General features: G+C 42.7%; 1 protein-coding gene across 1 annotated transcript in view; it reads right to left on the bottom strand.

Moving 5' to 3' along the window:
- The window catches only part of KIAA1549 (KIAA1549 ortholog), a 141756-nt gene that overhangs the window by 6254 nt on the left and 109740 nt on the right, over positions 1–25762 (bottom strand). The window contains exons 18-21 of the mRNA XM_027538424.1: positions 19222–19539; positions 11661–11707; positions 5001–5161; positions 1616–1761 (exon numbers count right to left, since the gene is read on the bottom strand). Coding sequence (XP_027394225.1) covers positions 1616–1761; positions 5001–5161; positions 11661–11707; positions 19222–19539 — 672 coding nt within the window. The remainder of the gene's footprint in view (positions 1–1615; positions 1762–5000; positions 5162–11660; positions 11708–19221; positions 19540–25762) is intronic.

Here is a 25762-nt window from a genome sequence, read left to right as displayed (position 1 = left end):
CCACCTCATGTGAAGAGTTGACTCATTGGAAAAGACTCTGATGCTGGGAGGGATTGGGGGCAGGAGGAGAAGGGGACAACAGAGGATGAGATGGCTGGATGGCATCACTGACTCGATGGACGTGAGTCTGGGTGAACTCAGGGAGTTGGTGATGGACAGGGAGGCCTGGCGTCCTGCGATTCACGGGGTCACGAAGAGTCGGACACGACTGAGGGACTGACCTGAACTGAATTGAACTATACACACTTGATTAAAGACAGAAAGAATGAACGTGCAGTTGGCCCCACTGGCTAATCCCTGTGCTGCCATGTGTGGAAGGAGAGTGGGCCACTGGGGAGCCAGGAAGGGCCCTGAAGAGCTGGACAGGGAGGGAGGCTGGAGCATCCCAGAGAGGGCAAGGTCTGATAAGGATGTCTGCTCAGAGGGATAAGCAGAAACTGGCAGATAGACCGATGGGAAGAGCAACTGCCTTTGCTCTGAGTCTGGAACCCAAGGAAGGGGTGATGAGAACACATATGGGGCCCGTGGAACGGCAACAAGATCACAAAGTCATCTTCCATCCTATCTGTCTGTCTGTGTGTCTATGTGTCAGTGCTCTGCACAGCTTTTTTTTTTTTTAAGCTATCTGCACAAAAGCATACACTAGCTTTGCTGACATTGGCAAAATATGGATTAACTGGGCATTCCTTTGATAAGAATTATACTTTTCAGTGATTTTTTTTCGTATTTTTTCAGTGAAAAAAAAATCTCTTTATAGACACATACACATACTACATCTGTGATTTCACTTGTGGTAAGAGCAACTTGATAGCCTGGTAAACAGGACATTTGAGCCCTGGAATAACTTCCACATTTCACTTCTGCAAACTGTGACCAAGAGGCCCTCAAAAAGTGCACATTGGATTTGATGGGAAAACCCAAAACAGCTCAGGAAACTAAGCCAGGCACAGAAAAGGCAAAACGTCAGCAAAGGTAAAGTGCAGACCTGAGACTGTAACGCATGCATGCGGGTCTCTTCAGTCATGTCCAACTCTTGGGACCCCATAGACTGTAGCCCACCAGGCTCCTCTGTCCATGGGATTCTCCAGGCAAGAATACTGGAGTAGGGTGCCATTTCCTACTCCAGGGGATCTTCCTGACCCAGGGATCGAACTCATGTCGATCCAAGTTTAACCAAGTTGAACCAAGTTCAACCCCTGAGTCGGGAAGATCCCCTGGAGGAGGAAATGGCAACCCACTCCAGTGTTCTTGCTTGGAGAATCCCATGAACAGTGGAGCCTGGCGGGCGACAGTCCATAAGATCACAAAGAGTCGGACACAACTGAAGCAACTTAGCATGCATGCATGACTGTGTGAAAAGAAAAATACACTCAAGGAGGAAAAAAGTGACGGAGCTTAAAACTTCATGCAGGTTTTAAAGCGAGATCTCCCATGCAGAAGCAGCAGCAGCTATACCATTTACCATTTGAACCATGCTTAAGTGGTTTTAAATACATTCACACTATTATGCAACCTTCACATCATTCGTCCCCATAGCTCTTTTCATCTTATAAAACTGAAATCCATATCCATCGTGTCTGAATTCTCAACGATGATCCCAACACAAGATACTCACAGCCTCTCTCCGGCCAGCTTCGTCCTCCCCATAGGCAGGCCAACCTGGCCCCCCATACTGGCCGCCTCTGCTGGGTGGGATTTCCACTGGCTGAGCTCCGATTCTGCTGGCAATTCCCACCTGCGTCAGGTGCTGGATCTGAGAGCCTGGAGGAACACAGGGAGGGGCCCAGTGAACACCAGCAGGGGAGTGGAAGGCTACTCAAGTGAGATACTCTGGTTCTGACCTCGGCACGCCCTGGGGACATGAGCATTGTTCAAATGTGGCACCAATTCTACCCCCAGAAAAGACACTTCCTAAGAAAACCAGACCTGAGCTTCTGGGCTTCTGGGCTTTTACTTTCTCTCAATACAGTGGCTATTAGTGATGTTTCTATTTTCCTGGTCAGACATCAAAAGACGGGGAATAAAGGGGATAATGGAGGGCCCTTCCATTCATTTCTGTTGAGGCTACAGATAATGGGGACCTTATTCATTCAGAAAAAAAGGAGTGAAAAGTTTTGGAGCCATAAAGAAGCTGAAACCTAGTTCTTCCTTGCTTATGATTTTCAGACTCACAAGGAAATGAAAATGCAATATGCCTTTTTAAAAAAAAAAAAAAAACAGGTAGAGTGTGTATTTGAGTTCAAAATGTTAAAGTACATTTTTGTTATATTCACATTGTTTTCAAAATTTAGTCATATCATAATTAAAAATTTAAACTATCCATGACAAATGGGCACTTGCCGAGAGCATGAGCCAGTGACTGAACAACTAGGGCATTTGTCACCTGCCTCTGAGGAGACCGAACCCTGTGCTGTTGCAGCTGTTGACCTTCAACACCCCAAGGGAGTTCAGGGTGGAGTGAGGCACTCTGTGCTCCAGGGAATCTGGTGGAACAGGTCTTTAGATAGTTAGGTATTTTCAGGAACTGATTTCATGATCCCAATCTTTGCATCTCCTCATATCTAGAAAAGCACTAAATCCCTTCATGATGACATCAGCTCCCGGGGACTAGCAGAAAACCTCTTGTAAAGTAAGTGCCTGGTTGCACTGAACTCCCCTTTCACCAAATCATATATTGACCTTCCCCCGCTGTCTCTTTGAAGCAGTTTCTCAGAGCTATCTGAGGTGCTGTCTCCCAGGCTATAGTCCTCATTTCACCCCAAATAAAACTCACCTCCCAAGTTGTCCCTCTTTTTCAGTCGACAAAGCCACCCACCCAACCTCTTCATCGAGGTATACTAAAGCAAAGACAGATGATCTCTAGCGCTCATTCTACACTTAGGCACACCATGGCCTTGTGTGGCTGTGAAAGCTAGCCTTTAAATAACATATTTTTCTCTCCCATCAACTTTGGCATATGGAAATGACCCTATTCAACAGATCAAGGGAGAAAAAAAACAGATCTTCAAATGCTGTGAAATAAAACATTGATTTCCAAATGCACCTGGGATTGTCTCATTCATCTGGAATGCTCAGGCTAGTCCCACAAAGGTTCAGGGTTTTCCAGAGGTAAGACCTCTCCATCTTCCAGGCTGTTCCTACTCTAGTTACCTAATTAACAGCCTCTGTTAATCAAATACTTTTTTAAAAAATGTACTCTACAGGAGCACTTGTCCTGAAGCATTTGTTACTGAAGATTCCTAACACTATTAAAATTCTTAGAACCATCAGACAATGGACATTGCCCAACAGACATTGTTTGAGCAAATCTTGCAAAAGACGGAAATGCAGCACAGTGTTCGTCATCACTTGTGAAGGTTCAGACAACCTCACAGGGAGAAAAGCACACCTTTGTGTTAGACTTGCAACAGCAGTTGAAATCATAGTTGAGACATGATTCTGTATTTTGCTTTGTTCACTTAACGAGGCAGCACAGGCTCCCTCATGATTCAAGTGGCCCACCACCCCCCAGCAGGCAGGGGTTTGCATTCCAGCTCAACCACTGACAAGCCTGTGACCTTGAACACCCAGTAATCTTTCCAGCTGAGACTCAATGCCTCACTTTTCAAATGGAGATTAAAAAAAAAAATCTATCTCACAGTGCTATTTCAAGGATTAAAAGAGACAAAATAGGTCAAGTACCAAATGCATAGGAGGCAATCAGAAAATCTGAAATTCCCTTTTTCTGGCTCTGAGCTCTTCATTTTAGATAGCTGTACAAGTTTACTCGCTGATGCCCTTATAACTCGGTATTGAGGGAGCTCACAGTTGTTTGCTATTCTGAACAATGCTTCAATAAACATCCTTGCACATGTAGTTTTTCTCCAATATTTTGGATCTCCTCGGGGGACAGGGAGGAGCCCATATTCCCAAATTACCAAGTCAAAGGCTCATCAAGTTATATTGCCAAGCTGCTTTCCAAAAAGTTAATGATTTACACCATCACCAGAAATAAGAGTAGTAATAATAGCAGCTAATAAGTATTACAATTTATGATATTCCAGGCACTGGCACCCCACTCCAGTACTCTTGCCTGGAAAATCCCATGGACAGAGGAGCCTGGAGGGCTGCAGTCCATGGGGTCGCTGAGGGTGGGACAGGACTGAGCGACTTCACTTTCACTTTTCACTTTCATGTACTGGAGAAGGAAAATGGCAACCCACTCCAGTGTTCTTGCCTGGAGAATCCCAGGGATGGGAGAGCCTGGTGGGCTGCTGTCTATGGGGTCACACAGAGTCGGACACGACTGAAGTGACTTAGCCATAGCCGTAGGCACTATTTTAAGCACTTTATATCTGTTGTCTTCTAAGACTGTTCTTTTAATGATGATTTGAAAGAGCAGACAGAAAAAACCTAGAACAGTTTCACGTTGTCACCAGCTTCCCCTGACCTTCCACTGCCGACTCTGCCCGTGAGTGACTGCAGAGACGGGACAGGCACAGAGGCATGCGGAAATGACACGGACATTTTAGAAAAGAGAAGAAGATCAAGGCAAAGGTAGAAGGGGAAAAACGAGGGAAGTAAGGCTCGAGGACAAAACCGTGGTTGTACCCTCCCAGAAGTGACCAAATAAAACACTAATCTCCCTGTAGTCACCGTGGATCAACTTTAGAAACTGCCTTCCTTAAAATAAACGCTTGTTTTCATGCCATCGTAAGCACTCAGAAATAGGTGTTTCTGTTTCACGGTAAGTTTTCAGAAACGTTTTCCCTGGAAGACATGTGCTGGGAATTTCACATGAAGGGACTGTTTTCGAGACTCTGACTCAGGAACAAATCGGAGGCCCCAGGTCTTGGGATCTCAGCCACTCTGTCCTTTCCCACCTCCCAGCCATGCATCTCCAACAGGATCCGAGGGAACATAGCTCTTACCGCCAGAAGAGGCCAGGGCTGGGATGCTGACACCCGGAAGTCTAAAATGTTCTCTGCAGAACTTAGCCAGAAAGAAATGCCCACGTGTACCTGTGGTGCCCCCAACAGGCCGAGGCCGGGCCACTGACGGCCCCTCCTCAGAGTAGATCCCTCGGGCAGCAAATGAGGTGGCTTCAGATGATGCTTGGGGCTGTGGGGGCTCGGGAGGCACCAGCTCCGAAGACTGCAGCAAACCGGGTCCAAAACTGGGTCTGAAGGTGAAGCACACCCAAACATTAGGACCACACTTGCCTGGTTCTGGTATTTTATTAGGTCCACCCTCAGCCCTGAAGCAATATAAGACCTATGTGTGTGTTGGCTTATTAGCCATCTCTTCTCCCAGAACATGGGCTCCCCGAGGACAGGGACTCTACTTGCTCCTGACAAATCTCCTGTGCTACAAACTGTATATATACCGTCCAGTACACATGCAGGAACACAGCTGATGCTTGACTAATCTGCCAGATGACTGGAGAAAAAATGCTCTAGTTTACAGACCCAAAAAGGGTGCATCTCAAGCTCCAGGGCACGTTCATCTCTAGCAGTCGACTAAAGGAGTGGATCTCAACCCTGGCTATATATTAGGGTTATCTGGGGAACCCACACCACACCCCAGACCTCCCAAAAATAGAATCTTTAGACATAGGACCCACACCATGGTAGTTTTTAAAGCTCCACTGATGTCCCTGAGTTTCATCAAGGCTGAAAACTAGTGCTCTAAAGCAGGGATTCTCAAACTATTTAGTCTCAGGACGTACTTGCATTCATGAAAATAAGGACTCACAAGTGAAAGTAAAAGTCGCTCAGTAGTGTCTGACTCTTTGCAACCCCATGGGCTATTCCATGGAATTCTCCAGGCCAGAATACTGGAGTGGGTAGCCTTTCCCTTCTCCAGGGGATCTTCCCAACCCAGAGATCGAACCCAGGTCTCCCGAATTGTAGGTGGATTCTCTATCAGCTGAGCCACAAGGGAAGCCCAAGAATTCTGGAGTGGGTAGCCCATCCCTTCTCCAGTGGATCATCCCGACCCAGTAATTGAACCGGGGTCTCCTGTATTGCAGGCGGATTCTTTACCAACTGAGCTAAGAGGGAAGGATTCACAAGAGCTTTTGTTTATTTGGCTTCCCTGGTGGCTCAGATGGTAAAGAATCTGCCTGCAATGCAGGAGTCTGGGGTTCAGTCCCTGGCTCCAGAAGATCCCCTGGAGGAGGGTATGGCAACCCATTCCAGTATTCTTGCCTGGAGAATTCCACGGACAGAGGAGCTTGGCAGGCTACAGTCCACAGGGTCACAAAGAGTCAGACACAACTGAGTAACTAACACTTTCAAGAGTTCTTGTTTATGTGGAGCATATCTACAGATAAATATCACGTTCAAAATTAAAACAGAGCAAATGAAAAATTCATTTAAAAATAACAATATTAAACCTATTACATGTCAACATTTTTCACAGAATTAACTAATACTGGAGTAGGTAGCCATTCCCTTCTCCATGGAATCTTCCTGACACAGGGATCAAACCTGGGTTTCTTGGATTGCAGGTGGATTCTTTACCATCTGAGCCACCAGAGAAGCCCATATTTTCCTACATGCCCCCCACCCAAATTTAATGAGAAGTGTTCTACGTTTTTAAAAAAATTCCTTAATAGAAGATATCTGGATTCTCCTACACTTTGTATTCAATCAGTTTCCATCAGTTATTTTACGAAGAAAAGCATAAATATGTAGTTGGGAAAAGGAGGAAGATTTTAATAGCCTACCAAATAATATTCAAATAGTATTTCCATTAAATATTCTTCTCTGAAACCACACCAAAACTCAACAATATTTCCTATGAAGGTTAGTGGCAATATTGACTCTGAAACTATCAATGAACTTTTCATCTTCTGTTATGTTAAAACTACTGGTCTTCCTTGCACTTTGAATAGACTTATGCATGATTGTATGACATTGCTCATTTGGAAAGTAATGGTTCACTGAATTATGCAGACTTTCTTGATATTGACACATTTTATTTTGCAGTAACCCAAAATCACATTCATTAATATCACCATTGAGCTCATCAGAAAAGGCTTTAAGTACTAAGAAACTGTCCATTTCACCGTGGCAGACAAGTTTGTAAAATTTTAATTTCCAATTGAAAACTTAATTTGATCACTGGCAGTAACTGCTGTCAGTTGTTTTCCTGCCCACTGCTCATTTTCAAAGCCAAACACTCAAGTCCACAGGCTGTTTGTTCAAGCAAAAACACGGCAACAGTTAGATCAGTTCTCTGATCAGCATAATCAGAGGCCATAATCAGCAGAAGTGTTTTATATGTGTCTCCATTCCTGTCATCCAGACTGTTAAGAGACTCTAGGGTTTAGGTTTAATAAAATTAATTTTGGGGCTTCCCTGGTGGTCCCGTGGTTAAGAATCTGCCTGCCCATGCAGGGGACACAGGTTTGATCCCTGGTCTGGGAAGATCCCACATGCCATGGAGCAACTAAGCCCATGCACCACAATTACTGAGCCCTTGCCTCTAGAGCCCACAAGCCACAGCTACTGAAGAGCCCGTGCTCCACAACAAGAGGAGCTACTGCCATGAGAAGCCTCCACACCACAATGAAGAGTAGCCCCTGCTCTCCACAACTAGAGAAAGCCTGCACAGCAGTTAAGACTCACCACAGCCAAAAATAAATAAATCTTTAAAATTTATTTTTACTGTTTCAATGATATACTAACATAAAACTGGCATTTAAAAAAATGCTGTAAAAAATAAAAATAAAAACATCTGTGATTGCCCAGCAGTGAGGAAGACTGGAATGAGTCCTTGAACAGCTAGGTGTCACTGTCTGGATTCAAGCCAAGGCACCACAGCTTCACCCACCACTGCATTCTTACCTCCGTACAAAGGTCAAAGCAATGAGAAAAGTCAGATGACATCTTCATATTATTATAAAAATAGCTTTGACCTCACAGACCTCCCTCAACGGGCCTCAAGGACCCTCTAAGGATCTGAGAATCTCACCCTGAGAACCACTCTTTTAAAGATACTCAAAAATTAAAAAAAAAGAATGATGGTTTAGTTATAATTCCTTGCAAATGACAGTTAACCAGTAATTAATAGATTAAAACTTGGATTGCATGGAGATCAAACCAGTCCATCCTAAAGGAAATCAGTCCTGAATATCCCTTGGAAGGACTGATGCTGAAGCTGAAGCTCCAATACTTTGGCCACCTGATATGAAGAAGTGACTCATTGGAAAAGACCCTGATGCTGGGAAAGACTGAAGGCAGGAGGAGAAGGGGATGACAGACGATGAGATGGTTGGATAGCAGTACTGACTCAATGCACATGAGTTTGAGCAAGCTCCAGCAGTTGGTGATGGACAGGGAAGCCTGGCATGCTGCAGTCCATGCGGTCGCAAAGAGTCGGACATGACTGAGCACCTGAACTGACTAATAGATTAAACCAGTTTGATGAGAAAGTACACCAACTTGCTCTGATTCTACACTGTCATTTCTGGAGTACAGTCCATAAACTGAAACCCAGGCAACCTGTATTACTCTCTTTAAATAACTGCTGCTATTTCTGACTGACCTCAGAAATAGGTGTCTGACATCTCTGACCTTACAGATCTAAGAGCTTAACCAATACACACTCCTCCTTCCAGCCCTGTAAACTAGAGCTCACCTAAACTAAGTATAATCTCTGGACCATTAACCTAGGAACAAGAGCTTGCCTTTTTATTAATGATTTCTGCTTTATCCAATCAATTAGCACCCTCCTGCTTATACCTACACCCCTTTCATCCTAAACTGTATACTCAGAGAGTTCTGTGTGATCCAAATACTCTAATTTACCTTGGGTGACTATAAAATTTAGCATCCAAACCAGAACACTTTTGAGAGTGGAATTTACAATTATGCTGAACAACAGGAATAAATTAGGATTGAACCAGGCAAAACCAGATCACGTGGCCCCCGAGCATTAGCTTTTGCCCCGGATCATCGAGTCTCCACCTGTTCCCTTTACTTTGTTGCTTTTGGACCACAAAGCAGTGCGTGGAGAAGGGGAGGAGGGCTGGCGAAAAGCAAAAGCTTCTGAAAATGAGGGCAAATAAAGAGAAAGTAAGGAGAAAGCAGATAACACTCCTACTTCTGTGTGACTAGAGGGAGAGCTGAATCATTCAAGGGATAGTTGAATGTGATTTCTGAGACTAAGTCTTTATTACAATTCCTTCATTGTAATAAATCAATTGTCTATTCACATGTGGGTCTGATTATGAATGCTCTTTTCTGCTCTATTGGTCTACTTGTCTTGCTTTACAGCAACACCACACTCCTCATTCCTTGACAGTAATTTGCAACATTTAGAATACAGTCCTAACATCTTACTCTTCTTTCTCAAAGTGTCTTGGCTACTCTTGGCCCCTTGCATATCTACATATATTTTAGATGAGTTCGTCTATTTCCACATATTAAAAAATGCAACAGAGACAGCAAAAGACACAGATATAAAGAACAGACTTTTGGACTCTGTGGGGGAAGGCGAGGGTGGGATGATTTGAGAGAACAGCATTGAAACATGTATATTACCATATGTGAAACAGATGACCAGTCCAAGTTCGATGCATCAAACAGGGTACTCAAAGCCGGTGCACTGGGACAGCTCAGAGGGACGGGATGGGGGTTCAGGACAGGGGAACACATGTACACTTGTGGCTGATTCATGTCAGTGTGTGGCCAGAACCACCACAATATGGTAAAGTAATTAGCCTCCAATTATAATAAATGAATTAATTTTTAAAAAATAAATAAAAAATGCAATAAACTATTGGGATTTTGAATGGGACTGCAATGACTCTGTAGACCATTTGGGGAGATTTGACATTTTAAAAATATTGAGTTGCACAATCCATGAATATCTTTCTTTAGAAGGCTTGACTATCTTCAGTTAGATTTATCCTGAGGTATTTCATATTTTTGAATGCTATTTTATATAGTACCTTTAAATTTTTTTTATTTTCTGTCATTGCTCATGAATAGAAGAGATTTTTGTATACTGGTCTTATAATGTATACTGATCTTGTTCATCTTGGTATCCAACTACTTTGTAATTTAATTATTAAGATCTTGCTATTTAGCCATCTTGCTAAAGTTCCTTAATTCTAACAACTCATGTGTTGACATTTTAGGACTTTTCTACTACAAAAGTATATCATCTGTTAATAATAACAGTATTAATTTTCTATTTGAATTCCTTAATCTTTCTGTTACTTTTTCTTGCGTTATTATACTGGCTAGGATGGCCAGGGCAATGCTGAATAGAAGTAATGCAAGCAGGCAACTTTGTCTTGCTTTTGCTCTCAAAGGGAAAGTTTTTAACATTCTACCATTAACCAGTATTTGCCAAGATACTTTTATCAGATTCCTATCTCTCTGCTTCTATTCTGTGTTTACAAAGATTTCTACTATGAATGGATGTTGAACTTTATCAAATGTTTTATCTATTGAAATGAGAAGATTTTCCTCCTTTATTCACTTCGAAGTGGTGAATTATAATGATTTTTTAAAATATTACATTACTCTTGTCCTGCTGGAAAAAAATCCAATTTGATTATGATGTGATAGCCTATTGTATTATATTATACACTTGCTAATATACAGTTTCAAATTTTTGGCATCTATGTTCATGAATGAAACTGGCCTTTAATGTTTCCTGCCTTGCAATGTCCTTGTCCTTTCTGTTTTTGGTTATCAAGGTTATGCTGGTCTCATAAAATGAGTCAGGGAGTGTTTTCTTTTTTTCTGTTCTTTAGGAGAGTTTGTATGATACTGGTATCTTTTCTTCCTTCAGTGTTTGGTAGAATTTACTGTTGAAGCCACTGGGCCCTAAAGTTTTCTTTGTAGAAAGAATTTTAATAATGATTTTAATCTCTTTAATAGTTATAGGACTATTCAGGTCTTCTCTTTCTAGGAGTTTTTCAAAGAACTAACTTTCAGCTTTGCTGATCTTCTCTAGTATGGCATTTGTTTTCTACTTCACTGATTCTATTCTTATTTTTATTATTTCCTTCCTTCTACTTCCCTAGGTTTTAAGACTTTTTTTCATATGAACCATTTTAAAAGTCTTTATTGCACTTGCTACACTATTGCTTCTGTTGTTTATGACCTGGTTTTTTGGCCATGAGGCACAGGGAATCTTTGCTCCCTTACCAGGGAATGAATCTGCACCCCCTGCATTGGAAGGTGGAGCCTTAACCAATGGACCACCAGTGAAGTCCCCCCAAAACTTCTGATACAGTGCATTTTTAGGACTCCAAATCTCATGAGTCTTGTCAAAAGTTTTGCTCAGCTTCTCAGCCACCTTGTCTGGAATCAGCAGTATCCGTGGGAGAAAGTGGACCCAAAAGCAGGGTTCACTTCTCTGGATTTGCTAGATCTTGGCTCCATTCTGTTTCACTGCCCTGATGGCTACCTGGTGTTTTGTTTTTGTTCTTAAATCTTGTCCAGCTTTTCCAGTTATCATGAGCAAATTATCTAGTCTGTCATTACTAGAAGGAGGACTTAAATTCTAACTTTTTTCCTCCTCTTCTGGTTACACCAAGATAACACACAACTCAGAGTTTCATTTCTGTTCATATTAGCTAAAAGAAACAAAGCTGCAAAAGTTAAGAAAGAGCCTATGTGAAAAAATCCTGATACATTTTCTCCTAAAAACCTTACCTAGGTAATGGGCCTGATGGGGGAGTCATTCCATAGTCTTCATATCTCTGGAAGAAATTCAAAAGAAGATGAAGATTAACATTCAATCCTTATTATGAAGTGACAACAGCAAACTTGGAAATTTAGATTTGCAGGATCAGCTTCCAAGAGATTTATTTTCTCATAAAAAGTTAGCATGCATTCATGGCATTCCGCCACCATGTAATGCTAGAAGCTTCAGTTTGGGGAACTGGGCTAATACACAACCAGCTTCCAGATCTTTCTTTCTTTTGTAAAAATATTAACAAGAGACAGGGTTCCTGCGCCTGCCCTTCCCTACAGGCTTATCCTCCACAAACCTGTATCTTCTGCTAATCCGATGGGCCTTCGTTGCCATATTTAGTGTAAATGACTCCATCAACACGGACCACAATGGTCACCAGATCTAGTGGGCACCTATTAGCAATTCAGATACACTCAAGAAACTAAACAATGCAAAAGTTGTTCCATGTTGTCCAATGCTATAAAGAGAGAGAGAGATCCTAAAAGATGAAGTAAACACATTCCGTTATGAATAATACCAAGGAGGTCCAGCCGTACTCCCTGCCCTTAAATTCCATAAGATGTCCATGTATCCTTCAATCCTCTCTTCTTATGTGAACTAATCTGCACTAACCAAGTGCTCTTTGACTAAAGCAAGATGGCACCAAATTTAAAGAAATCTAGACTTATGTTGCATTCCTCATGAAATCAATATATCCTAACCCTAGCATAGTTGGGACTCGGGCTTTTAACACTTCTTTTCGACAACTATGAATCATGATTTTGGAGTCAGATATTTCAGTAGGATAGTAACTCTGGACAGCATCATACCCAACTCCACTCAGTTTAAATTTCTGGCTCCAGGATAGGAGTTGCATATTAAGTTACTACATCAGCCTTGCTTCTGGACTTGCTCTCATATGAGATTTTTTTTTTTAAGCTGCCATTTACTGAATTATTATTTTGCTATGCACTATATGAACACTGATTCAGGTCCTCAGCAATGCTAAAAAGTGTTCACTACCTACTGTTTACAGATGAAACCGAAACACAAAGAAATTAAACAATGTCCTTCTAATCTATCTTTCTGACTCCAAAGACTATGCTTTTAATCACTGAGCTGCACCACCCATGATTTCTAAAACCAGACTTTCCCTCTTAAATAAATTTCTACTGGTGGGAGGCAGGGGGGCAGATAGGGAGCAGCAGCTTTGGCATCAGACACACTGACCAAATCACTCTTATTTCCCTTGTATCTTTCCTGAGGCCAAGAAGGACAAAACAACCTCTGCACCTCATAGAGTCTCCAAGGGATTACTAGACTTGAAACTGTACTCAAATTACTTCACCTCTGACCCTCACTGCTTCCCTTCCCTTGGCAAAGGGAGAGAAACTTAGAACCCCTCAGAGTTCCACAACTGAGGTAAAATAAGCCAAAGGGGATTATGGAAGAAGAGAGGAACAGGATGAAAAGGAGAGTCAATTTATTTTCCAAATAATTAAACAGAAAGCTGAGACTGCATCAAGATTATTCTTTACAGAATAAAATGGTCCCTGTGCTTTCAACACGGTTTGGCTTTTTAAAAAAACATATTCATATGCAAAATAATATTTTTAAAAAAGGTCAAGACTTTACAGTTTATCTGTCAGGATTTCACAAGATCTAATAAGTGAAAAACTAAAAAGAAAAACAATGCAAAGTAGCTGACCACTCTTTACCAGATCTATTACTGCAGTGCTAGGCATTTCTACTCTACTGTAGTCAGAAAAAGGGTATTATTTTTCAAGAGACTGCTGCTGCTGCTGTTGCTTCAGTCATGTCTGACTCTGTGCAACCCCATAGACGGCAGCCCACTAGGCTCCCCCGTTCCTGGGATTCTCCAGGCAAGAACACTGGAGTGGGTTGCCATTTCCTTCTCCAATGTATGAAAGTAAAAAGCAAAAGTGAAGTCGCTCAGTCGTGTCCGACCCTTAGCGCCCCATGGACTGCAGCCTACCAGGCTCCTCCGTCCATGGGATTTTCTAGGCAAGAGTACTGGAATGGGGTGCCATTGCCTTCTCTGGGGACTACATGCCCCCAGTGATGGCAGGCATTTCCTTTACATGGGTCACACTTGTTAAAAATGAAAGTCTGGAGGACAAAGAGAATTTTAAGGTTGCAATCATCTAGGTGAATGAAAATCCCATTTTAATGCATTCTTTCTTTCTATTCCATATAAAACAAGCCAACAAAGCAAGAAAGACAAATGATGGGTGGAGTCTGGGAGAGGCCTGAGGTAAAGCAACCAGATGGCAAGGAGCGCTAGTAAAATCTCAGGTATTCACACCTGCCACTTGGAGGACAAATCCAAGGAGGTTAACTTTACCTAGGAAAGCAGAAATACTACCTCTCAAGTGGCCTGACTCACCAGTGCATAACTAACACTTTCACACTGGCAAGAAAGGGATAAAAGTGTCATCAGATGCTCTATAAACATTCACTGAAACCATCCTGAAATCCACATTTCAGTGGTTTTTACTATAGTCAGAAGGAGCAAATAAAAGGTGATCAGGTTCTTCCTGGCAACAAACGATAACTTTACAAACAATTTATAAGCATGTTTAAGTTATATTAGATATGCCCAAATACAACCAATGATCTGGTTTTCCGCTAGATTAAATTGCTACCACTCCCATCAAAACACTAAGGATAATCAACTAGTAGGGAAAACAATAGATATGACTTATAATCAAATCAATGCCTTCAATCATAACTGAAGGCAGAGAAAAAAGAACAACGTAGCTAAAGCTGCAGATAAACTGAGAGATACAGAAAAGGGACAGAGATGAGCCAACACAAAAATAATTGTTATCTTCAATCCAACAAAGAAAACTGCTTCAGAAACGAAAGGAAGTTTCCCTGACATGAATGAAAGAATTGAATATGAAGATTAAATGGACACTGGTTATTCAGGGGGAAAATGATTCCGAAAAATTGGGTGAATGCCAAGAACTATTTATGCTTCCCAGAGGACAGGACACGTACATCTTCTATCAGGTAGGGAGCAATTAGGCCACAGATTTCTGCACTGATCAACTCAAGGAACAGAAAGAAGCAACATGTGGATGCCAGCAGCCAAGTGTAGGTTGGGAAGTGAGATGAGAATCCTCCTTTTGGAAAACACGAGACTAACCCAAGAGGCTCCTGGAAGGTCTCCCTCTTCACTCAAGTCCTCCTGTCCCCCATAGATACATCTACTGTGTTAGCCTCTCAGCTCCTCAAAACCAATAAACAGCATTTTACTTGTCAGCCACCACCCTGACATTCCACTTTCAAAACCAGAGGCAGGGAGGTGGTCAGGAAATCTTTCAATAATCTTGGTGAGAGATGATGATGACTCCACCAGTGTAATACAGTGGATAGATCTGAGAGGAAGAGTCTCCAAAGCTCTAGCACATTTAATCAAGCTCAACTTCCTCCATTTCCCCTTTCAGTGCTGATCTGCCATCACTTCAACTCTACCCTCTGACCTGCACATCTCTTCCCGGCTGTCTTATCACCACACATGCCTGATAAAGCCCCAGTCCTGGATCAGTCTGATTGCCTATTCTCTCCTTGTCTACACCTGGGTATCTGAATGCTGGTAAACTACAAAACTTTAATTTGTGCCACTATAATTTCACGATCGTCAGTCTCAACAGCAGCCTCAAGACTAAGCGATTACTTCCAGGTCCCTAGTCTGCTTTCTCTCATTCTCCTCCATAAGTATTTCATGTTTCCACTCTCCCTCAACCCTCTTGCCTTGCCACACTTCTCTGATTCTCAAGAGATGACTCTGTTTTCTCTACTGTGAGAACAGAAACCAACGTAGGGAATCTGGGTTCAATCCTTGGTCAGGGAACAGGATCCCACGTGCTGCAATTCAGAGTCTTGCCACAACTAAAGATCCCATATGCCGCAATGAACATTGAAGATCCCAGATCCTGCATGCCACAACCATTTAATAAGACCCAGAGCAGCCAAATAAATATCAATAAACTAATATTTTTAAAAGGTTGAATTTGATCTGTATCCTTTAAATTTTTCAATGCTTCTAATTAATGTGTTCAATCTTTCCTCTAGGTTCCTAAACATACAAAACTCCATTATAATAATTCTTTTAATATCTCTGTAACTCCATTATAATAATTCTTTTAATATCTCTGTCTACTAATGCTATTCTGCTGCTACTGCTGCTAAGTCACTTCAGTCATGCCAACTCTGTGCGACCCCATAGACTCTGTGTGACCCCACAGACCCCATAGACCCCACCAGGCTCCCCAGTCCCTGGGATTCTTCAGGCAAGAACACTGGAGTGGGTTGCCATTTCCATCTCCAGTGCGTGAAGGTGAAAAGTGAAGGTGAAGTCGCTGAGTCGTGTCCGACTCTTAGCTGTACCATTTTCTTGCTTCTCTGCTTAGTTTTGATTGGATGCTAGACATTATTCAGTTTACCTTGTTGGATGCTGTATATTTTTGGTTTTCTATATAAATATTCCTGAGCTTTGTTCAGTTTCAGGTCTTACTTTTTTCTGTGTTAGGCAGAATGAGAGCAGCTTTAACCTGGGGCTATTTGCCCCACTACTGAGGCAAAACTCTTCTGAGTACTCTAACTGATGCTCTGTGAATTATGAGGTCTTCTACAGTGTACCAAAAAAAAAAAAAAAAACTACTAGTCATCTCAGGCCGCCATCACAAAATACCACCGATTGGGTGGCTTAAAAAACAGAAATTTATTTTTTCACAGTTCTGGAGGTGGAAAATCCACAGTCAAGTTTCCAGCAGGTTCAGTTGTCGCTAGGAGCTTTCCTCCTGGCTTGTGGACAGCTGCCTACTTGCTGTGTCCTCACACGGTGGACAGCGAGCCCCAGTGTCTCTTCCTCTTTTTATAAGGGTACCAGTTCTATCAGATCAGGGATGCAACCGTATGACCTCATTTAACTTTGACTTCCTCCTTCAAGACTCAGTCTCCAATACATGTGCATGGGGGCTTATGCTTCAACATACAAATTTTGGGAGAATACAATTCAATCCACAGCAGGAACATTTTCCCATGCTTATGTGAGCTCTGAGGATTGTTCCCTTTAATCTCCTAGGGCGGTTCTTTCCCTCATCTGGGGTAGTGTCCTCACACCTTAAAACTGATCAAAACTCAAGTGAAGATTTTCTGCAACCTCTGGAAGCATCTCTGTGTGCTTCTCTCTGCTTTCCCGCACTGTCTGTTGTGAACTCTAGCTCTCTTCTCCTTCCCACACTCACCACTCGATTCTCTCAACTCAGGGAGACCACGGAGTTCTCCCTGGAGTCTTCCTCCCTGCACCATAGCTAGAAACTCTCTCAAGATGGGAAGCTGGGGTGACTGTAGGGTTCTACTCATCTGTCAATGATCCCTCTTCTTTGTTGCCTCAAGTCCAATGTGGTGAAAACCCATACATTTTGTTCAGTTATTTTACTTGTTTCTGGAGGGAAGATAAATCCTGAGCCTTTCCTCCATTTTGTCCAGAAGAGGGGTTTGTACCAGATACTTTTGTTTCTGGGTCTCTGCTAGCTTTCCCACTACCCGGAATACTCTTCTTTAACTGAAACCACTAATTACCCTCAGACTTCCACTTAGATGTCATTCTGTCTAGAAACTCCTTCCCCAACACTTTCGGTCAGGGGCTCCTCCCACATACTCTCCTCCTGCCCGACACCCACCCTATGCTGAACTGAGTTACTGTTTCCACTGTCCACATACGCCCACTGGGATGCAGGAGCTGGAGTTGCAGGTTGTACACTTCTATAGCCCCAACACCTTGCAGAGCACTCAGCACAAAGCAGGTGCTTCAGAAATACATTTGAGTGAATAAACAAGTGAGATAAGCTTAAAGTAAATAGACAGCGGATATGGTCAAATTCATTTTCATTGCTGAGTTTTGTTGTGTATCATCCATTTGCTTAAAGATTATAAACTATTAGTTTATCATTACATACCACCTATAATTATGAAATGGTTTAACATTTACTGTTGAAACAATCTACATTTTAATACGTAAACCAACAATGACTAGGTTAGACAGTATTTTTCTCCTGCATGGTGGCTGTGATCTATACCTCAGACACATGCTCACTATGCCTTGTAAAAAACTATCTAAGAGCCGACTTTGAAAATCCAAACCAATTTCAGAGATGAAAATTCTTCTTTAAAAATAAAAAAAAAAGACGTATTTGTCTGTGCCAGGTCTTAGTTGCAGCATGTGGGATCAAGTTCCCTGACCAGGGAATCAAACTTGGGCCCCCTGAATTGAGAGGATGGAGTCTTAACCACCAGACAACCAGGGAAGTCTCCAGAGCTGAAAATTCTTTTAACATATGTTATGATCACCCAATTGAACCTTAATATAGTTAACAAAACTAGAGGAACCCTGGATAAACATTCCTTGAAGAAGAAATTTAAACTGTAAAATGTCAAATGTTTCAGTCTGATCATCTGAAATTAGTAAAAGATAATGTTTAATATTTTATCCTTGAGTTTTACTTCTTATCCATGACTTGAGAAAGCACCTTTGAAAGCACTGACCGAATATGAAAAATAAAGGATAACAAAAACAGATGAAGCACTGAAATGTCAGCTCCAGAGATGGAAACCTGGTGTTTGAAAGCAACTGTGCTTGGCTCCTCGTGGACTAGATGCCTGCACTCCCAGGGCCTCCCCTCCCCTCTTCAGTCCCTCCACTCCCAGGGCCTCCCCACTCCTCTTCAGTCCCAGGCGGCCTACAAAAAGAAGCTGAATGACTCCAGGGCATTCTTGACCATATCTTTTATGGAGACATCAATGAAAATTTTCTAGTTGTTGTGTTAGTCTCTAAGTCCTGTCTGATTCTTCCTCGACCCCACGGATTGTAGCCCACCAGGGTCCTCTGTCCATGGGATTTCCCAGGCAAGGATACTGGAGTGGGTTGCCATTTCCTGCTCCAAGGGACATTCCCGAACCAGGGATCAAACTCATGTCTCCGGCGCTGGCAGATGGATTCTTTACCACCGAGCCATGTCTTTCCCGTGGTAAAGAATCCGCCTGCCAATATAGGAGCTGGAGGAGATGTGAGTTTGATCCCTGGGTTGGGAAGATTGCCTGGAGTAGAAAATGGCAACCCACTCCAGTATTCTCGCCTGGAAAATCCAAGGGACAGAGGAAACCTGGTGGGCTACAGTCCATGGGGTCACATGAGTCAGACAGGACTGAACAACTAAACAAACAAAAAAACGAGAATATATTTTGACAGTTACTCCACATATATTTTATGACAATGAATTTCATACCTTTCATGGAGGCAAATTCAGGAAGGTATCTCCATGAAATGTCCAAGTTGCACAAAAGAATGTTTTCAACATTGAGAATTAACTTATAAGATAATAAAAATTAAGACTCATCATCCAAACTTTGATTCCAGTCGAATCCAATCAGGGTATTGCAGGGATCCTGAAAATGAGGCAGTCAAACAACATCTTGCCCATGAGAGAATTCCAGAAGGTCCACACTTACACTGCACGGGTTGTTGGCCGTCTGAGCTGGGCTGTAGAAGGACCCCCACTGGGTGGCTCGTCTCTCTTCCCGGGAAGGGGTGCTGTTCACGGGCAGGCCGGCTGGGACGCCAGGGCCTGCAGCCGCAGCGTTCGGGGGCTGGCTGCTGGGGGCCACCAGGGCAAAAGCATCGTCCAGGAGGGAGTGCATGGTCTGGCGCGCCTCCTCGATGGACGGCTGGGGCGGGATGTACTGGGAGGCCGGGAAGGGCAGGCCTGGATACCTCCCCAGCTCCGCCGACGACGGCGTGGGCACATCAGCCGGGAGGTCAGGATCAGACTACAGCAGGGGAAACAGCAAAGTGGAGAATCACATTACTCAGCCATAAAAAGGAACGAAACTGGGTCATTTGTAGAGATGTGCGTGGACCTAGAGTCTGTCATACAGAAGGAAGTCAGTCAGAAAGAGAAAAACAAATATTGCGTACTAATGCATATAAATGGAATCTAGAAAATGGTACAGATGAAGCCATTTGCAGGGCAGGGGATAAAGAACAGACGTGGACACACAGGGGAGGGGAGGGTGGGATGAACTGGGAGAGCACCACTGACACACACTATCATGTGTAATAGAGAGAGCCAGTGGGAAGCTGCTATAGAGCGCAGGGAGCTCAGCTCAGTGCCCTGTGGCAACCAAGAGGGGCGGGATGGGTGGGAGAAAGATCCAAGAGGGAGGGGATATATGTATACATACTGCTGATTCACTTCACTGAACAGTGGAGACAAACCCAACATTGTAAAGCAATTGTATTAAAAAAAAAAAAAAAGAATCAGACACGAGCTTCTGTGGAAAACAAAATTTTAGGACCAAGACAGAATTTTTAACCATTTTCACTGCCATTGAGGAATGGGTTTACCATAAAAATTTTTCAAATCACAGCCGAGGAATGTGTGTTACCTTTCATAGGGGCAAAAAGTTTGAAATCAGAAAAAAAGTAAAAATATTCAACAACCATTTGTCAGGCAAAACTCAATCAACTCCCTGAAAGATATCTCAGTACCTGGAAGTTCATATTTTTCCTGAGAGCCCCCAACAACCAAAAACGATGTGTCAGAGTTTACATACTGCTGCTGCTAAGTCGCTTCAGTCGTGTCTGACTCTGTGCAGCCCACCAGGCTCCCCTGTCCCTGGGATTCTCCAGGCAAGAGCACTGGAGTGGGTTGCCATTTCCTTCTCCAATGCATGAAAGTGCAAAGTGAAAGTGAAGTCGCTCAGTTGTGTCCAACTCTAGCGACCCCATGGACTGCAGCCTACCGGGTTCCTCCGTCCATGGGATCTTCTAGGCAAAAGTACTGGAGTGGGGTGCCATTGCCTTCTCTGTCAGAGTTTACATACTAAAATACCTAGTTGATGTTCCATAGATACAGAAACCCCCCACTAAAGCAGTCTATTGACTATTAATAACAGAACAGCCCTATACAACCCAAAACAATTCCAAGTCACCACCATATTACAACTATGCGTGTATAAACCATTTTAATACTTATTGTGGCAACTCTTTATAAACAGTAAATAGTATCAATTATTTGTTCAGAAACTACTTTCTTAAAAAGGAGGTGTCCCTGGATAACATGAGCTGACAAGAAAAGTTTAACTTCTATACCCACTGTCTAAGAGGCAGGGACATAAGTAACAATTAAAAATTTTTAATTACAATTACTTCAACTGACACACTGAAAAGAGAAGAGGTTCTATTCAGTGGGCTGGTGACCCCATGTCCTCAAAGAAGAAGTTGTTGTTCAATTGCTCAGTCGTGTCCAACTCTTTGCAACTCCACGTACTACAGCATGCTGGGCTTTCTTGTCCTTCACTATCTCATGGAGCTTGCTCAAAATCATGCCCACTGTGTCAGTGATGCCATCCAACCATCTCATCCTCTGCCTTCTACTCCTGCCTTCAATCTTTCCCAGCATCAGGATCTTTTCCAGTTAGTCGGTTCTTTACATCAGGTGGCCAAATTACTGGAGCTTCAGCTTCAGCATCAGTCTTTCCAATTAATATTCCTTAGGAGTCTTCAATCCTTTAGGATTAACTGGTTGGATCTCCTTGAAGTTCAAGGGACTCTCAAGAGTCTTCTCCAGCACCACAATTCGAAAGCATCAATTCTTCAGTACCCAGCCTTCTTTACGGTCCAACTCTCACATCCATACATGACTAGTGGAAAAACCAAAGCTTGGATTATACGCACCTTCGTCAGCAAAGTGACGTCTCTGCTTTTTAATACACTGTCTACATTTGTCAAAGCTTTTCTTCCAAGGATCAAGTGTCTTTTAATTTCATGGCTGTAGTCACAGTCCACAGTAATTTTGGAGTCCAAGAAAATTAATTCTGCTTCTGTTATCACTTTTTGGGTGGGTACCTTTTCCTGGAATTCTCTGCTTACCCTACAGGTCCACAGTTTTAGCTTCGCTAGCTGGATTGTCCCACAGAAGGGCCAAAGGAATTCCCATATTTGTTCGGATCAGTGAACCTCTTACAAAGAAAATCTCTATTCCAGAGTGACATCCTTACTTTTAGTCAACTGTCTGAAGCACTTCCTAATGACTGTGGTCTGTCCACTGAGGATCAGTTATTATTCACACCAGCATCAAACACTTAAGAGCAGCAGCTGTGTAATTCCAAACAGAGAGGAAAATAGACGAACTGGCAAACCCACCAACAGTTCACAAACCTATTTTGCTTGGCCCACGCAGTATTTAAAAAATAGTCAATATTTTAAAAATCTGAAAATTTCCTATGAAAACTCAGATTTCTGGATTCTCTCGGCAGACTGGGCCCTCGTCCTCCACCGAAACAGGTGCTGTTGGGCAGAGACTGCTCCTGAGATAGGCCGGTGCTCTGTCCTTCACGACTGTAAGTGGGTGGTCTCAGTCCCTACAATACACACTGGGTCCTGAAAGACTACTTCTCCAAAATTACAATATTCTAGTAAAGTTCCACTAAGTGACTTCGTCATCGAGGAAGGATTTGGGGCTGCAAAGGTCTCCGGCTTATGACATAATACTGGAAAGACTCTGTGATCCTCTCCTTACAGGGTACAAAATGGCCCACACTCATGCCTTCTGCTTTTGGTTTACTTGAGGAGCAGATCAGGAAGAATGTGGTGAGTAGAGGGCCACCAACCCAACACCCCATGGCGAGAAAGAAAAGTATATCCGTAGAAACGTCCTACTGGTAATTAAGAGGGTCTCTCTAAAACCGGAAGCAATGTTTCTGGTGGTGTTTTTCAATAACTGCACCGCAAGGAAACGAGCACTGTGGCTACAGCGCAAACTGAAATTTAAATGGGGGACAAACCCTATATACATTTGAGGTGAGTCGCCCAAATAGAGTCCCCTACAGGCACTGCCAATCTCAGCATCAGTGGGTGTAACTTTAAAAAAGGTGTAACTTCTATAGCAAGAGAGACCTGTTGCAAAGGTGTGAAGTTAGGTTCCCTTGGAGTCTCATTGGTCCCATGAATCCTGCCATGAAGGCAAAGAGCCATAGAGCTATGATGTGAGAGCTTCCTGCTCTCTGGCCTTCCTGCTGCCCCCACCCCCCAAATTCACAGACTAGACTCTCAGCAACCTGCAGGCCAAGAGGAGGTTTTATTTATTTTATTTATTCCTGTGTCCCAACATCCAGCACAGTGTTTCACATGTAGATGGAACTTAACAGATGGTACTATAATCAACAGAAGTTGAGATCTACCTAGGATACTCAGGAGTTGGAATTTGAATTCCATTCTCTTGAATCCAAGTTTGATGACTTTGACATTTAGTTTGTTTCCTTGGCACAAATAATGTTCACCTATCACTCCCCAGAAATATATGAGAACTTTTTTACCTTTAGTTAAAAAAAAAAAAAAAAAGGTATTTTTATGATGTATTCTGGTGCCTCTCTGCAACCCTTCATATTATAAGAGAGTGATCATGTCCTATGGTTGGTCCAGGACAATCTCGGTTCATGCTTGTTATCCTAGGATAAGTAAAACCATCTACTGTCATCCTCACAAGGGTGTGACTTGGAAAATAAATTATATTGGGGTTGACAAACTTCCATAAAGGGCCAGAAAGTAAATATTCTAGGCTTTGTGAGCCATATAACTACTCAGCTCTGCCACCTTAGCAAAAGCAGTCATAGATAACACAAAAATGATGGGTGTGGCTGTGTTCCAATAAGACTTTACAAAAGCCAGCAGTAGGCTGGGTTTGGCCTGAGGGTCATAGTTTGCTGAATCCTGATTTATAATGGTAACCCTATTTACGAGAAATCCAGGAATATTTCTTTTACTTCAAGAGAAGAAAGCTCGCAAGAAGATATTTTGAGGGGAAAGCACAAAATTCAAGACAGTTCAAAAGCATGTATGCGTGGTATAACCTTCAAGATGAAATACTACCTATAAAAAGGTGAGTGCTCAAAAAGGCATTATCTTTGAAAGTATACATTTCATCAGACTCGCAGACTTAGAAAACAAACTTATGGCTTTATCAAAGGAGAAAGGTAGGCTGGGGGAGGGATAAATTAAGAGGTTGGGATTAACATATACACCCTACTATATATAAAATGGGCTTCCCAGGTGACTCAGTGGTAAAGAATCTGCCTGCCAATGCAGGAGACACAAGAGATAGGGTTTGAATCCTAGGCATGGAAAATTAATCCATAGAGTAGGAAATGGCAACCTACTCCAGTACTCTTGCCTGGAAAATTCAGTGGTCAGAGGAGCCTGGTAGGCTATAGTACATGGGGTCTCCAAAGAGTCAGAGGCAACTGAGCACACACACATATAAATTACATAATAAACAAGTACAAGGAACTCTACTCAATATTCTGTAATAACCTATATTGGAAAAGAATCTGAAAAAGAAAAGATGTATGTGTAACTGAATCACTTTACTGTACACCTGAAACACACACTGTAAATCAACTGTGTGTGTGTGTGCTCAGCTTGGTCCCACTCTTTTATGACCCCATGGTCTGTAGCCCTCCAAGCTCTTCTGTCCATGGGCTTCTCCAGGCAGGAATACTGGAGTGGGTAACCATTTCCTTTTATAGGGAATCTTCCTGACCCAGCGATTGAATCTGCATTTCCTACCCTGGCAGGCAGATTTTTTACACTATGCCACCTGGGAAGCCCGAAATTAACAACACTCCAATATAAAATAAAAATTAAAATAAAATCATACAATATAAGTATTAAAATAAAAAAGAAAGTATACATTTCAGAACTTTAAGGAGAGAAAGTAAAAAGTCCATGTAAGGAAGAATGTCTTCTTAGGGTACCTCTGCAAATTGGAGCCATTTGGGACGAAGCAGCTGATTGAGGTGGTACTCACCAGGGAAGAGCTTCTTCCCTCCAGCTGAGGGAGGAAACTCTGCAGTTTCTGCTAAGAAAAAAAGCAAAGAGAAGAAGGATGGTCTGGGCCACCATGAAAGAAGCCTGATTTAGGATCAAGACAGGAAGGGGAGGACAGGTTCAGTTCAGTTCAGTTGCTCAGTTGTGTCCGACTCTTTGCGACCCCATGAACCGCAGCACGCCAGGCCTCCCTGTCCATCACCAACTCCCGGAGTTCACTCAGACTCATGTCCATTGAGTCAGTGATGCCATCCAGCCATCTCATCCTCTGTCGTCCCCTTCTCCTCCTGCCTTCAATCTTTCCCAGCATCAGGGTCTTTGCAAATGAGTAAGTTCTTCACATCAGGTGGCCAAAGTACTGGAGTTTCAGCTTCAGCATCAGTCCTTCCAATGAATATTCAGGACTAATCTCTTTTAGGATGGACTGGTTGGATCTCCTTGCAGTGCAAGGGACTCTCAAGAGTCTTCAACACCACAATTCAAAAGCATCAATTCTTTGGCACTCAGCTTTCTTTATAGTCCAACTCTCACATCCATACATGACTACTGGAAAAACCATAGCTTTGACTAGACGGACTTTTGTTGGCAAAGTAATGTCTCTGCTTTTTAATAAGCTGTCTAGGTTGATCATAACTTTTCTTCCAAGGAGCAAGAGTCTTTTAATTTCATGGCTGCATTAACCATCTGCAGTGATCTTGGAGCCCCCAAAAATAAAGTCTGTCACTGTTTCCCCATCTATTTGCTATGAAGTGATGGGACCAGATGCCTCGATCTTAGTTTTCTGAATGTTGAGCTTTAAGCCAACTTTTTCACTCTCTTCTTTCACATTCATCAAGAAGCTCTTTAGTTCTTTGCTTTCTGCCATAAGGGTGGTGTCATCTGCATATCTGAGGTCATTGATATTTCTCCCAGCAAACTAATCTATTCTTTAGTTTCACACAACACGGTCTCTGAGATCCCGGATTAGACAAAAAAAAAGCTCCAAGGGACCATCCTGGGGAGCCAAGGAGACATCCCTTCCTGGATCAAGCCAGACACCACAGACACCCAGACGCCGGTCCAAAAACACAGAGGCAGCTCAAGATCGCCATCTACTGTGAGAACTGCCAATGCTGGTTCCCCAACCAGAGGAATTTATTCACAGCCTTCAGAAAGGACTCATTC

Source organism: Bos indicus x Bos taurus, chromosome 4, assembly GCF_003369695.1.
Source record: "Bos indicus x Bos taurus breed Angus x Brahman F1 hybrid chromosome 4, Bos_hybrid_MaternalHap_v2.0, whole genome shotgun sequence".
Taxonomy (NCBI): domain Eukaryota; kingdom Metazoa; phylum Chordata; class Mammalia; order Artiodactyla; family Bovidae; genus Bos; species Bos indicus x Bos taurus.
The sequence above is the reverse complement of the archived record's forward strand: the minus strand, read 5'-3'. Positions and strand labels throughout refer to the sequence as shown.